This window comes from Pinus tabuliformis, chromosome 8, assembly GCF_031772625.1.
Source record: "Pinus tabuliformis cultivar Carrire ecotype Pingquan chromosome 8, CPIR1, whole genome shotgun sequence".
Lineage (NCBI taxonomy): Eukaryota > Viridiplantae > Streptophyta > Pinopsida > Pinales > Pinaceae > Pinus > Pinus tabuliformis.
In genome coordinates this window covers 1,386,461,037-1,386,474,479 of record NC_142294.1, presented here as the reverse complement: position 1 = coordinate 1,386,474,479, position 13,443 = coordinate 1,386,461,037, and the positions used below count along the sequence as shown (strand labels likewise).

General features: G+C 40.6%; 1 protein-coding gene across 1 annotated transcript in view; it reads right to left on the bottom strand.

The window, feature by feature from the left end:
* Positions 1 to 13,443, bottom strand: part of GOS11 (golgi snare 11) — a 149,536-nt gene that overhangs the window by 60,636 nt on the left and 75,457 nt on the right. The window contains exons 2-3 of the mRNA XM_089373784.1: positions 11,289 to 11,516; positions 10,962 to 11,129 (exon numbers count right to left, since the gene is read on the bottom strand). Of these exons, the coding sequence (XP_089229910.1) occupies positions 10,962 to 11,129; positions 11,289 to 11,516 (396 nt within the window). The remainder of the gene's footprint in view (positions 1 to 10,961; positions 11,130 to 11,288; positions 11,517 to 13,443) is intronic.

Here is a 13,443-nt window from a genome sequence, read left to right as displayed (position 1 = left end):
TGCAGTGGTTACTTTACCCTTTAGAATGTCTAGGGCCTCTTGACAGCTCTTTGACCATATAAATTCAGAGTCTTTGGCCAATAATCCAAACAAAGGAGAGGCTAACTTGCTGAAGTCTTTTATGAATCTTTTGTAATATCCAGCTAGCCCTAAGAAACTCCTAACATCTCTCTACTTTTGTGGAGGTGGGACCCTTTAAATGATTGCTACTTTGTTTGGGTCCACCTGCAGTCCCTGCTGAGATATGGAATGACCTAGCACAGTCCCTTTAGTCATTAAGAATTCACATTTTTCTGGACTGAGGGACAGGTTCATCTCAATGCATTTACATAATACTTTGCCTAGGTTAGTCAGGGCCTCTTGGAAATCACAGCCATAAGGTGTAAAATCATCCATATAGATCTCCACAGCGTCATGAACTAATTTAGCAAAAATACTTAGGACTGCTCTCTGGAAAGTGGCAGGAGCATTGCACAAGCCAAAAGGAAGGACCCTATAGGCAAAGGTACCCCAAGGATAGGTGAAAGTGGTCTTATCCTGATCTTTTGGGAAGATTTGGATCTGGTTGTACCCACTGAATCCTCCTAGGAAAGAAAATAACTTCTTCCCTGCCAGGCCATCTAACACTTGGTCAATGAAGGGTAAGGGGAAATGATCCTTCTTTGTGGCTTTATTCAGCTCCCTATAATCGACACAAATCCTCCACTTCCCATTCTTCTTGGGAACTACACCAAAGGGGAGACCCACACACTGTCAAAGATAGGGTGAATGAACCCTGCATCTAACAGTTTCTGCAGTTCTTCCTTGACTATGTCTTTGAAGACTAGATTCATCCTCCTTTGGGGTTGCTTGACTGGCTTGCAACCTTCCTTGATGTATATGTGGTGAGTACACACCGAGGGGTGTACTCCCTTCATTTCCTTGTAGCTCCAAGCAAAGGCTTCTAGGTTCTCTTTCAACAAGTTGCATAGTTGTTCCTCCTCTAAAGTAGAAAGAGATGGATTAATCTTCAAGGTTCTTTCTGGGCCAAATTCTATGGTTTTGACTCGGATTGGGTTGGAATCGGCCAAGCATAAGTCAATTGGATGACTATTCAGTGTTTCTTTTACTTCTTCTTCTAGGGGTAATGAACTAGGAGTTGGACTTTGGAGCAGGTGTTCAATTAAATCGTCCTCATCTTGTTGTCCTCCTCCTATGATGGCTTCCAAAGTATATAGTTCGGCAGAATAAAGCTCATCTTCTTCCTCCTCCTCCAACCATAAAGGTAAGTCATGTTCTAGGGAGGGTTGAGCAGGAGGGTATAGGACTAATTGTTTGGACATGTGCCCATTCTTGATGGTCATATTCCCAGCTCTGCAGCTAATGTAGGCATCAGCTGTGGCCAACCATGGCCTCCCAAGGATGAGAGGGTAACCAGTTAGCTTAGCCTTAGGCTGGAGAACTAGGAAATCTGCTGGGTACTCCCAGGAATCAATGGAGACCATCACATCCTCCACAATTCCCTCAGGGGTGACTGTGGAACGGTCTGCAAGTTGCAGCACTGTTGTGGTCTTCCTTAATGACCCTTGGAGGTTAAGCTTGAGCATGGTGTCCTTGGTCATCACATTAATGGCAGCCCCAAGATCAATCAGAGTGTGTGGGACAATGGTGCCATTGATGTGGACATCGACTACAGGGCTTCCAGGGTCTAAGTATTTTGGACATATTGCCTACCCCAGCATTAAGTCAGATAACTACCCAATGACATTAATGGTAGGGGCATCCCTTTTTCTTCTTCCTGGATGCTTAAAGCACTTCTCCTTAATCAATTTATTGTAAATAGGCACATCTTTGATTGCTTAGAGAAGGGGAATCTTTACACATAGGTTTTCCAATTCTCCCAGAAGTTCAGTTTCTTCTGGGGTAGGCTGGTGTGGTTGGGCTAATCTTTCAGGAAAGGGTGGATTTTCTTTAAGGTTGCTTTCCTCTCTTTTTTCCTCAACCTCCTTATGTGGAGAGGGAGGTTGGTTATCTGGGAGAATTATCCCAGACCTCAAGTTGATCTCCTAGATTTCAATAACATAAGTTGGGTATGATGTCTCTCCACCATATGTTTGTTGGGCCTGCCTATTGTTTGGGTTTGGATTTGGCTAGGTAGGCATCTGGGGTTGCCTAGGTGGAGCAGAGTGCAGGAGTTGCGGTTGGGTAGGTGATGGAGGCAATAGAGCTAGAACATTGTTGAATTGGGGCCTCCACCCCTGGGGTGGGGTATTCCATTGATGTTGTGGTTGATTGTACGGTTGAAATGACTAGTTGGCTGGCTGAGAATGATACTGAGATGCATAGGACCAAGGAGGGGGTGTAGACCAGGAAGGATGAGCAGGGGGTCCCCAAGAAGGTGTAGTTGTGGTTTGGTTGGGTCTGTAATATGCATGGGATGATCCTTGCATACCCTGCTAGTATGGTCTAGGCCCAGGGGGTCTCCTCTGGTTAAAGTAGCAAAGCTGCTCAGTGACTGCTTCAACTCCTTGATATACAACTTTGAGTCCAGGTAAGGAAGGGCACTTATCTGTGGAGTGGTTTTCTTCACAAACTGAGCAAATCTCAATACAGTTTAATGGGCATTCATTCCTAGGATGCCTCCTGGTGCACCTAGGACAAAAGATGGCCAAGGCTCTCTCTGCTTCCTCTTGCTTCCTTATGATATTCATGGTATCCAATTGCAAGGCAAGGGTTTGCAGCATCTCACTTTTGAAGTCCTCCAGCATATTTCCAATTTCACCCTTGATGGATGAGTTGGAAGATGAGGTACTGGCCATAGGTTGACTACTTCTACCCTTGTTTCTGGTTGCCCTAGAATGGTTTCTAAAGATAGTCTTGATGTCCTCATAGGGTAGTTGGTAGATATCTCCTCCTGCTAACATATGTAAGGTGTCTAGGATATCCTCCCTTACTCCTCTAAGTAGGACCAGCTTCAGTGACTCAGGGTCAAGTGTGCACCTGGCCCTTTTGTAACTGAGCTAGAATCTTTCTTCGTAGTCTTCTAGGGATTCATCATGGCCTATGGTCATCCTGAAAATTTCATCTTTAGTGTCCTTTGACCTACAGTAGTCCCTATATTTGTTGTTAAAGGCTTGCTGCATCTAAGCCCAAGTTGTTATGCTATCTCCAAGTAAACCCATGAACCAGCGCAATGCTGCCTCCTTGAGGGTAGATGGAAACAGTTTCAACTTCTACTCATCATTTGTGTAGTCATAGGTTCAGCAGACAACAGCAAACTCAAATAGGAAAGTGTCAGGGTCCTCTGAGGTCAAGCCATGGAAATGAGGTAGAGTAGAGGGGTTTATGTTCTTCATTTTAGTGTCCCCATTCGTTTCCCTCATGGGGAAGGCACTCCCAATTCTCCCTCTATCTCCTATGTCATTTCAGTGTTTAGCCATCGGTTCAATAGGAATGGGTTCTCCCTCTTCTTCTTCCCCTATAGGTTCCTCAAATATATCAGGTTGCTCACCTAAAGGGCCTTCCAATTCACCGTCAGTGAAGAAGAAAGAAGGTTGACTGTTGGATGAGGTGGGGGTATTTGGCAAGAATTTTCATGAATTATCCCTAATCCTACTAGGCATGAAAGAAAATGTTTTTGGGTTTTTGGAAGATTTTTCTTTAAAGTTGGAAAGTAATTGCAGAAAGGAAATTGCTGATTATATGAAAGACAACTAGCAAATAAAAACTACATGCATAATGAAATTGTTGAATTGAATGAAAACAACTAACAAAAAGAGAACTACTTACTGAATTGAAATTCTATTTGCAGGAAAGGAAACTGGATTAACTCGCAGAATGGAAAAGAAAGTAGATAAATGATAAAATGAAAGAAAGAAACTAGATTACTTTTGCAGAAATAAACTAATGGAAGAAAGTTTTAAACTAGAAAATATAAGAAAAAAACAATAATCACTACTACTCTGACACCTCCCCGACAACGGCGCCAAAAAGTGATGAGCCTAGGTATTGCAGCAAGAATGTTGCAACTCCTAGGGCTACCAGCTTTACTTATCAACCCGGGGTTCGTACAAACTTGGAGGTGACTATGCTATATACACAAGTAGAAGTGAAGGTATTGCCTGTTGTCACTGCTCATCTGGCAAGAGACCCCAGGGGTTCCAAGCCAGACTTCTATAGGGTCAGAAGAAGCTTGATTTTGATGGAAGGAGAGCAAACCTAGTCTAGGGGAGAGTTATTCTACTGCAGAAATGAAGAAAACAACATGCAAACCTAAATCACCATAACCTAATTAATCATGAAAACAGCTAGACTAAGCAGAATTGCTAAACAACACTAATCTAATGCTAACTATCTAAGTTGCAGAAGTAAAAGAGCATAAAACTATCCTAAGGTGCAGGCAAAGGCAACTAGGCTAAGTTTGGGTTGAAGCGGAAAAATGGTCGGAGATCAAAATGGTGAAAAGAGGACGTAATGAGCAACAGTGCATGAGGACCGTTGGATCAGGCGGGTGGAAGGCGAATGAACGGCTGAGATCAGATCGTAGGAGGGTACGTAGGTAGATGGGTGAACAGGGTCAACTAACAGGCTGGACGGCTGAGATTATATCACGGAGGCAATCGGCAGATGGACGACAAAGATCGCAGGAAAAAGGAACGTGTGGGAATGGTATCGGGTGATGCGATGGCCATCAAATCTGGCAAGGCAGATCGACGGTGGAGATTGGAGCGCGAGAAGAAAACGTGCGGAAATGACGAGCAGGTTTGGAGGGCGGTAAGTTGTATATCGCGCGCCCTCAAAGCGGTAAGTGGTTTCCCAAAATTTTACGCGATTAGCCTCCCCGGCCAACACGTAGCACGGGGAAACCACCCATATCGCGTGCCCTCGAGCGGATAATGGTCGGACCGAAATCCACGCGATATGGTGCGATGGTGTCGAATTTGGCAAGGCAGATCTACAGCTGAGATGTGACTGAGCAGGTTGGTGAGCGGGTGTGCGACAGCCATCGGATCCGACAAGGCAAATTGATGATTGGGATTTAAAGAGCGAAAATTCAAATGCGAAAAGGAATTTGAGCAGTGATTGGTCGGGTTTTGTTGTGTAAAGCGATCGACGGTTTAAAAACCATTTGAACGTGGATCAACAGCTTCCGCTAAGCTTTTTGTGCTAAGGAGGATGATGTGGGAATGTGAGTGAGATCAAATGACAAGGAGAGAGTGAAGGAGAAGATGACCGTTAAAGGAACAAAGCAATATGAAATGAACTTAGTGACTACATCAAACAACAAACCCTCTGTGAAAACCAAAACCCTGTGTTTTTGGGGTTACTACAGGGTTTCTTCCTCACATCATGATCCCAGAGGGAAGAGGTGAGGCCGAGACACCTGTGAGCAATCTTGTGGATCTTTTCTTTTCTACCAAGCTAATTGAAAGCATAAATGAAGCAAACTGGGACACAACTAATCTGCTCTACACTATTGTAATGAAAATGTAACTATTCAAGCAAATGAACAGAAAACAGGAAACTACTTAAGTCAATGACCAGGAAAGCCATGAATCTGTGCTGAACCACTGTAATGAAAATGCACCTATTTAACCAAATGAACAATCAAACCATGCATTTATGATACTGCTGTAATGGAAATGAACTGCTTAAGTAAATGAACAAAAAGCAGGAATCTATGCTAGAATACAATACAAGAAAGAGGAGCTTTGGCTACTAGGGTTGGGTGCTAACCCAAGAGCTTCAGCCCTCTGAGTTAACTCAGTGTTAGCTCAAATCAAAACTCATCTTCATTATAAATCAAAAACTATATTACATCAAAATTGTTACAAGTCTACAACTGGACAAAAAGTCTGAATACTTGCTAACTGACTGACTGGTGACTGCCTAGCTGACTAACTAAAAAAACTAAGGTCCTAAGCCTCTTTGTTTATACATTTGAAGTCTCAACGACTTCCCTCAAAATTAGGGAGGTACAGCTCCCGACTTAATGGTAACTTGTCCTTTCACTTTCACTTGCTCGACTGCCTTCTAGTAGGGAGGCTGCTTGTACTTCCACTTGCTTGGCTATCTTTTAGTACTCTGTTTGTACTTTTAGCTGATGGAGGGATATTCGAATGGATGGGCAGTAAACGAGGAGGCTTTACCTCCTGTAATTCCTCTCCCTTGTCCCATCTAAGTTTTTACCAAGGTCTTTTATCATAGTTCCTTGCTTTTACCTTTTATCCCTTCATTTCCCTTGCTTTTATCCTTTATTCCTGCATTACATGCACATTAGACCACAAAGCAAAATATCCAACTCTAACTCATCCCATAAGCAAAATATAATCAAAAGTATACAATAAGTTGTGAGAATAGTTGGTTTGACTAAGCTAGGAGGTGAATTAAGGCCAATTAAGGCCCAAATAATTACTCAATGATGAGACTCATCAGTGTACTAACTTCTTGTTTCTTGCAAGTGAGCTTCACATCTAAGATCATAACCTTGCAATAGAACACACTCTTAAAGCACTTAAATGATTACCATTGCAATTTTGGCATCTAATTAATCTCAAGAAATTGCTAATTGTGTTGGAAGATTGTCATTGGCACATTAAAATTGTTGGAGAAAAACATTGGAATTGTGCATTTCTTGTTATTTAATCAAGTAATCCATTGTGAGATTGCTAATCTTGAGATTGCTTTTACACAACATTTTTTGGCACCATCTAATTGTTTCATTTAGCACTTCTTTGGTGAAGATTGTCATGGTACATTGATAAGTACTTTTCTTTTATGCTCTAAATTGAATACCATCATTCGGGTAATTCAAAATACTTAAAACATTTAACAATCTCACCTAAAGTTAATCACTCATATTTTGCACTTGCATTCTAGGTCTAGCCTTGCATTAATTAGCTAACTTCCAACCATAAGCTTGGTTGAATGACTTTAGGCCCATCTTTCTCGCCCAGCTTGCGAAGTCTAGAACCTCTCTTGTGGTTAACACGGTGACATTGCAGTCGTCAAAGCCATAGTCTCTGCAGCGTCAAAGGCATCGGGTGGTTAGAACTCCAAGGAAGGTATCATTAATATAGTCTTTGTTGTCTTTCCCCGGTCTTCTCTCCACAACCTACACTTGAAACTAGCTTCTAAACCACTGAGAGAAAGGATTTGTTTAGATAGGCATCTAATCTAAAATTAACCAAGAGTTTGCACTTCACGTAGATCTAGGTGATTCATTTCATATAGAATAGTGTGCATCCTAAGCAGCAATTGTTCATCCGGTGACTTGGTGATTTATTTATATTGAGCAAGTTATTTCGACTCCATAAGGCACTGATCTCTTAAGTAATTTAATCAAATTGTGCTCGTAACTAAACTTGTTAATCTTCATTTACCAGGTTGCTATGCCATTCAGTTGTGTCTCCCAAACTAGTCGATCCCCAACAAGTCTCTCTTCCACACATTTCATATGGACCACCCCCCATAGCCTGATGTTAGGAGACAGCTAGAACGGAGAGGGGCAGGGATCAGAGTGACAACCCCTTCTCTGAATTGTTGTCGCATTCACCTATACAATTTGAGCGACAACAGGAAATAAGTGAAAGAATGAGAACCAAGGAAACAAGGGAACTCATTAAGGATCCACAATTCATGAGACTCTCTAGTTGTAGGAGGTGTTATCCATAGGCTATGAGAGGTCCCAACTCATCATCTGACATCTGATGAAGCCTCACTAACACTAGATCTACCTCCTAGGTACAGAATACATCCTCTAACTGATTGTGGACACAAATCTAGAGAGCTTTGGTGCAGGCATTGAAGTCACCTAGAAGGATAACTTCCCCGACCATAGAATACTAGGTCATATCGACACACAATTCTATAAAGGGATCTCTATTAAGATCATGAATAGTAAATGATGAAGAAGTTGGAGGGAAGTAACAGACTGTGATGTCGATGTCTCTGGGGAGCGGGGAGTCACTTTTAACCTGAACCCACATAAACCTAGAAAACTCATCTCTAGGCACCAAAGATATCCTACTCCAAAGGGAGTCTCTAACAAAACAAGCAACTTTTCTTGAGCCCATAACACCACCAGAACTCCTCATCTCCTATTTGCATATTGAGAACTGATGGTATCCTATGATGTCCAAGAGACATCAAATTGGGATCATCAAGTCTCAGTGATAAATAAGATGACACATCATACATGAGACCTAATTATGACTAGAAAGACCCACTGCCATTCCAACCATTGATAGATATGCCTATACTTTGCCCCCTCTCCTGTCAGAGCTATCATTTGGAAACACTAGGATGAGATTCCCACCTGGGTGGAAAAGAGTCCCAAATAATTGCTCAGAGGTTCCGAATGATTGCCCATTTCCTTGCTTTACGTGCTACTGTAACTAGCTCTATGGAGCATTTAAGCTCCTTAATTTGTAATCTAATGAGATCTTCATCAAGGAATATCTTATGGGGTAGAGAGAGTAGCTTACGTTTCACTCTACGGGCTCGAAATCGATCCCTTGTCGACCTGAATCGAAGGAAGATAGTGGAGTCGAACCCGAGCCAAGCTCTATCTAGGGGCAGTCAGGGAGTCATTGAGGTCCATATTATCCTAAGAAACAGGGTACCAACAACCATGGGGTTCAAGGACAGATGAGGCAGCTAGAGGGGGGGGCTTTAACCTGTCCTCTAGCTACATGTGCCCATGAGTCTTACATTGTCTTCAATTTCATCGCCTTCTATGGCTATGTTTAAAAGGTGACCATATTTGAAGGAATCTCTACATCAGAACAAGAGCTTTTATAACTGAAGATTGCTTCCACACTAACCCTCGAAGTCCCAAATTCACCAACAATAAGCCAGCCTCTAGATCAATATTTGTACTTGTGAACAAATGTGGCATATCACCTTTCCTTAGTTATATCTCCAATTTTAACGAACTTTTCCAGCTGCTTTACCAATGTCATCTAAGAGTTCTTTCTGCTACATCTCCATGGAAAGATTTGGTAATCTTACCCTATTAGAAAATTTGAAGGCATTTTCTTTCAAGGATAAGTGATAGACTCCTTCCTATCACAGCATATGATCTGGTTGCAAATGGGCTGTTCCTCACAATATCATCCGGGCTAAGTTTGGTGCACATCCTTTGAGCCTTGAGACTATTTTCAGTTTAGTCTCCTTGCTCCACAAGTTAGGATCTCAAGGGCATTCAAATTATGAGCAAGAGCATTACCCCTTCCTAGCACTTTGCTCCTCATAAGAGATTGCTTATGCTTCTGCAGGACCCCCCCCCCAAAACAACAATGATGTTAATACTCTGAGACTTCTTTATGGCATTCTCTAAGTGTTAACAAAAATGCCCCATCCTATTTGGAATCCTGCAAACTAAAAATAATTTATTTATGAACAATTTGTGGCTGACACTACAATATTGACATTATAAATCAATTCAAAGATCCCAAAAAAAACCTAGATCACACTTTTGAATTGATAAGATTGCAGGTTTTGGATTCCAAGCAAAAAATGCTGGAAAAAACATCAGAAAAGTGGAGAAAAAACACCAGGGAAGGAAGAGTCTAGATAATGCTTAGCTCATGTTGTTCTTTTCCCCTCCGGTTTCTAGGCATTTCTATTGATCACCTTCCCTCTTTCAAGTATTCTCTTGATGCACCTATTCACTTCCTGCCTTCGATAGGAATTGAAAATGGTGATGAAAGAGTACCTTTATAGACACTACATATAGGTGCCCTTCCCAAGGACCTCAGTCCTGAGATGGCTTTCAATTTTAAGCACTTCATGCAGTTGAGGATGGCCTTATATCAAATCCGACTATACTCAAAAACAGTGGATACACAGCATCAAGGTTCCTTTGTGCCAGTTCCAAGTTTGTTGACATTGACCCCTACCTTCCAAGGTTCTAGAGGATCAGTCAGGTTTGTCACATACACTAGACCAAGTAGGAGGACCATTTTATATTCTCATGCCTGGTACACTATGAGATCAAGGGGTGGCTCCACTGCCTCTACAAAGAGTCAGGAGATCCCTTACCACTTGTCCCTTCTTAGGAGCTAGTGGTGACAAGGGTTCTGCTTCTCCTCCCTCCACCCCCACTCATATTTCCATCTATGATATCAATACTGACCAAGGCCTCACTGTTATATGAAGATCTAGCCCCTGATCCTTTTCTTTCTTCTGACATTATGCAATCATGCTCTTTCATGCATTTCCCATGTATCAACTAGTTTAGCTGACTTTATGCATTCACAGTAATCTTACGTACTCCTGCAGGTTTTTATTGCTGATTGTACTTTTTTCTTCAATCCCATTGACCTCCCTTTCTGGTCATTCATTGGAAATTGATATATTTATCTTATTTATATATCCATTTTCAGAGCAATATTTCCAATGAATTATCCTCTAGAGCATAGCACTATTTGAATTTCATCCATACCTTCTATTTCCCCAGCTATGCTTAAGCTTTAACTGTTCCCTCATTCAAGGTTTTTTGGGTTTGGCCATAACCCATGAAATTCAAAATGAGAGCACTAACCTTCAGCATGCCAATAGTGTCCATGGAAGGAGAGAATCTCACCTTAACAACTGGAAAAGACAGCATTTCTCACACAGCCTCTGATTTCCCTCATTAAATTGCCCCCTTCTTCCAAGCATCAGAGCAGCTCTTCCTTCATTTTCTCTTGTTCTGGAGAGGAGAGTATAACAAACACTTTGAATCCAAAGAGGGAGATCTTACCTCAATATTCTCTTCATTCCCACCCTCACTCCTAACCTATTCTTGATGCATCTACACTTCATTAATCAGTCACATAAATAATTCTGGAACCTCAAAAGGATAAGTACAACCATATTGAAAGCATACAAAAGGACACTGGTTTGCACTCAATATTGATCTGGATTCTGAATTGGCAGAATAACAATACAGCCAAAACAGTTCCATTACTATCTACCTAAACTAAAATGTTTCTTACATGTCCTGTACTACTTTGTAGTCTTGCTTGCTCCTTCAAAAGTGCCTGTTCTGCTGAGTCGCTGCTTCTTTCAACATCACCATTTGCATTGTCAAACGAAGTGAAACTTTGTAGAAGTGTTTCATGCTCCCGTCTGGCTTTGAGGCTTGAACGAAGCCTCTTGAATTCCTGCAGATGAGATGCATATAAATAAAATCAATGAAAACTATCAAAATGCCTACAACAAAAGCCTCGAACAAATACTCATAACTTGTAATAGAACTTTCTTACAGTCATTACCAGCTACTCAATTCAGCTCAAGCCTCCATATTAAAAATGAAACCTAACCTGACTAAGGTCATTAAAGATTTCTCGGTGCCGAGTCAAAGTATGAGAAAGGATCTCTGAGCTTCCTGATGAAACCCAAACTTGCATTTGTGCATTAACATGCTGCAGTTGCTGTAGCAATCTTTCTATTCCAGCTTCCTTCTCTTGCTCAGACCCCTCGACTTTGGTGTTGACTAGTCTTCTGTAAGAAGACAACTGCTCATCCAATTGCCCTTCTAATTTTCTAGCCTGGACATGATGTAAGTTTAGGCATCAAAAATACTAACATATGATACAGGCAAATATTTGTCAACTATTAAACATCACTAAGATCCTACATTTTAAACGGCATATCAGATAACATTACAACAATGACATGCTAAGGACAAGTTAGCAGAAAAAACAGCATTCATTCCAAACTATGTCACTAATATGCTGATATAAAGAACACACATCAGTGATGAGGAAATCATACAAAAAGCTGACAACTGTAGCATTTCAATAACATGACATCTAAGCATATAAATAAGATTTAACTGATCAGCAAAACTAGACAACCTCTTACATATTAGTGTAAAAGTTTGCTTCAGAGATAAATATTGTTACATATTGAAGAGAAATAACATTAGTGAAAAAGTTCTGTGCACACTACCAAGTTCATATGAGAAACAGCCAGAAGCAGGCCATAAATTTGTAAAGAGTTTTAGGAGCTGTCAATGAGGAAACAAATAAGAGAAAAAGAACGTAAATGATCAACAACTCCACTTTTCAGAACTAAGAAGCAGTACAACTTTAAGCATGGGCATAAGAACCACGTATGCCCAAGGCAAATTCAGCATTTGCAATGTTGACAACAGTTCTCAGGACAAGCTATGATATATTTAGAATCTAAGGTCATTTCACACTACCTGCTAGGAGTGGGTAGAATATACCGAAATATTTTTTTCAGAATATGGCACTCCAAGGTAAAAATACATTCCCTATAGCAGTTAACCAGTTGCTTTAAAATAATGTCAAACACTACAATTTATAGTGAAGGTCAGAGTCCAGACTTGACATAAATCTTAACAGACTGTTGTATGCAAAAATCAAAAGAAAACAACCTAACACTTTTGTGACTGGTTTTACCATGCTAAAAACTTAAAAGCCCAAAGATGATTAACCAAGACTTAAGGATGCAGGAGGGTACATAAGTTCCAGTTAAAGAGGCATAAAACTAAAATAGAGGAAAAATTTTATCCCATTCAAAGCGTTATTTAAACACAGTTTTAAAAACTGGAACCAGGCTTTGAATCAGGCCACCTATGAAACCACAGTTTGAACCAGAATGGATCAAACCCGATTCAATGAACAGGAATTGAAAAAATACATTAAATAAATTAATTTTTAATGAAAAATTATTCTTAAGATTTCAAACCATGATTCCAAACCATTAGAAACAAAATATGCAAGTTTGTTCATCTATTTACCATGTAAGGGTGCACATATCAAAATGGCACCAGATGCAAATGGTACTGCTAGTTTTATTATCAAATTCAGATTGAGCATGTTGTCAAGCAGAGCTGGAGAGATCAGTGTTATCAGAACCAGACTTGACCGGATTTAACCGGCCTGTCTGACTGTTTTGGAGGGAAAGCCAGTCTGAACTGGTGTTATGGACCATTGTACAAGAACCAGCCAGTTCGATGAAAAAAGGCCAGTTCTTATACGGAACTGGCTGGTTCCAGTTCTTGTACAATGCTACCAAGGACCCCTTGAAGTTTGAACACAATTTAGAAAAAACAATAATTTATGAGTGTGGAAGCCTAATAGTTGACCATATTTCCCTACTAATGCTATGCAATTAATGGTAATGTTAAATTCTTAGAATAAAAGGATAAAATGAAAGATAAAGGGGAATGTAAAAGTTTTTACTTAAATTTTTAACATTACCATTGATTGACTCAATATGTTTGAGAGTGGTTCCGACCTCATTGGACTTCATATGGAGAAAATAGAAGTTTGTTAAATTATGGTATGTTCTATGCTTAGAGCAGTTTACTTGTTTTTCTTATTATTATCCACATATTAGCAATCACATGTACATTAAGTAAAGTGCAGATAGAACATTTAAACGATCAACAGAAAACAAGCCAAGACAAGAGACACAAGATGTGGCAGCTAGCCAGGGACAAAC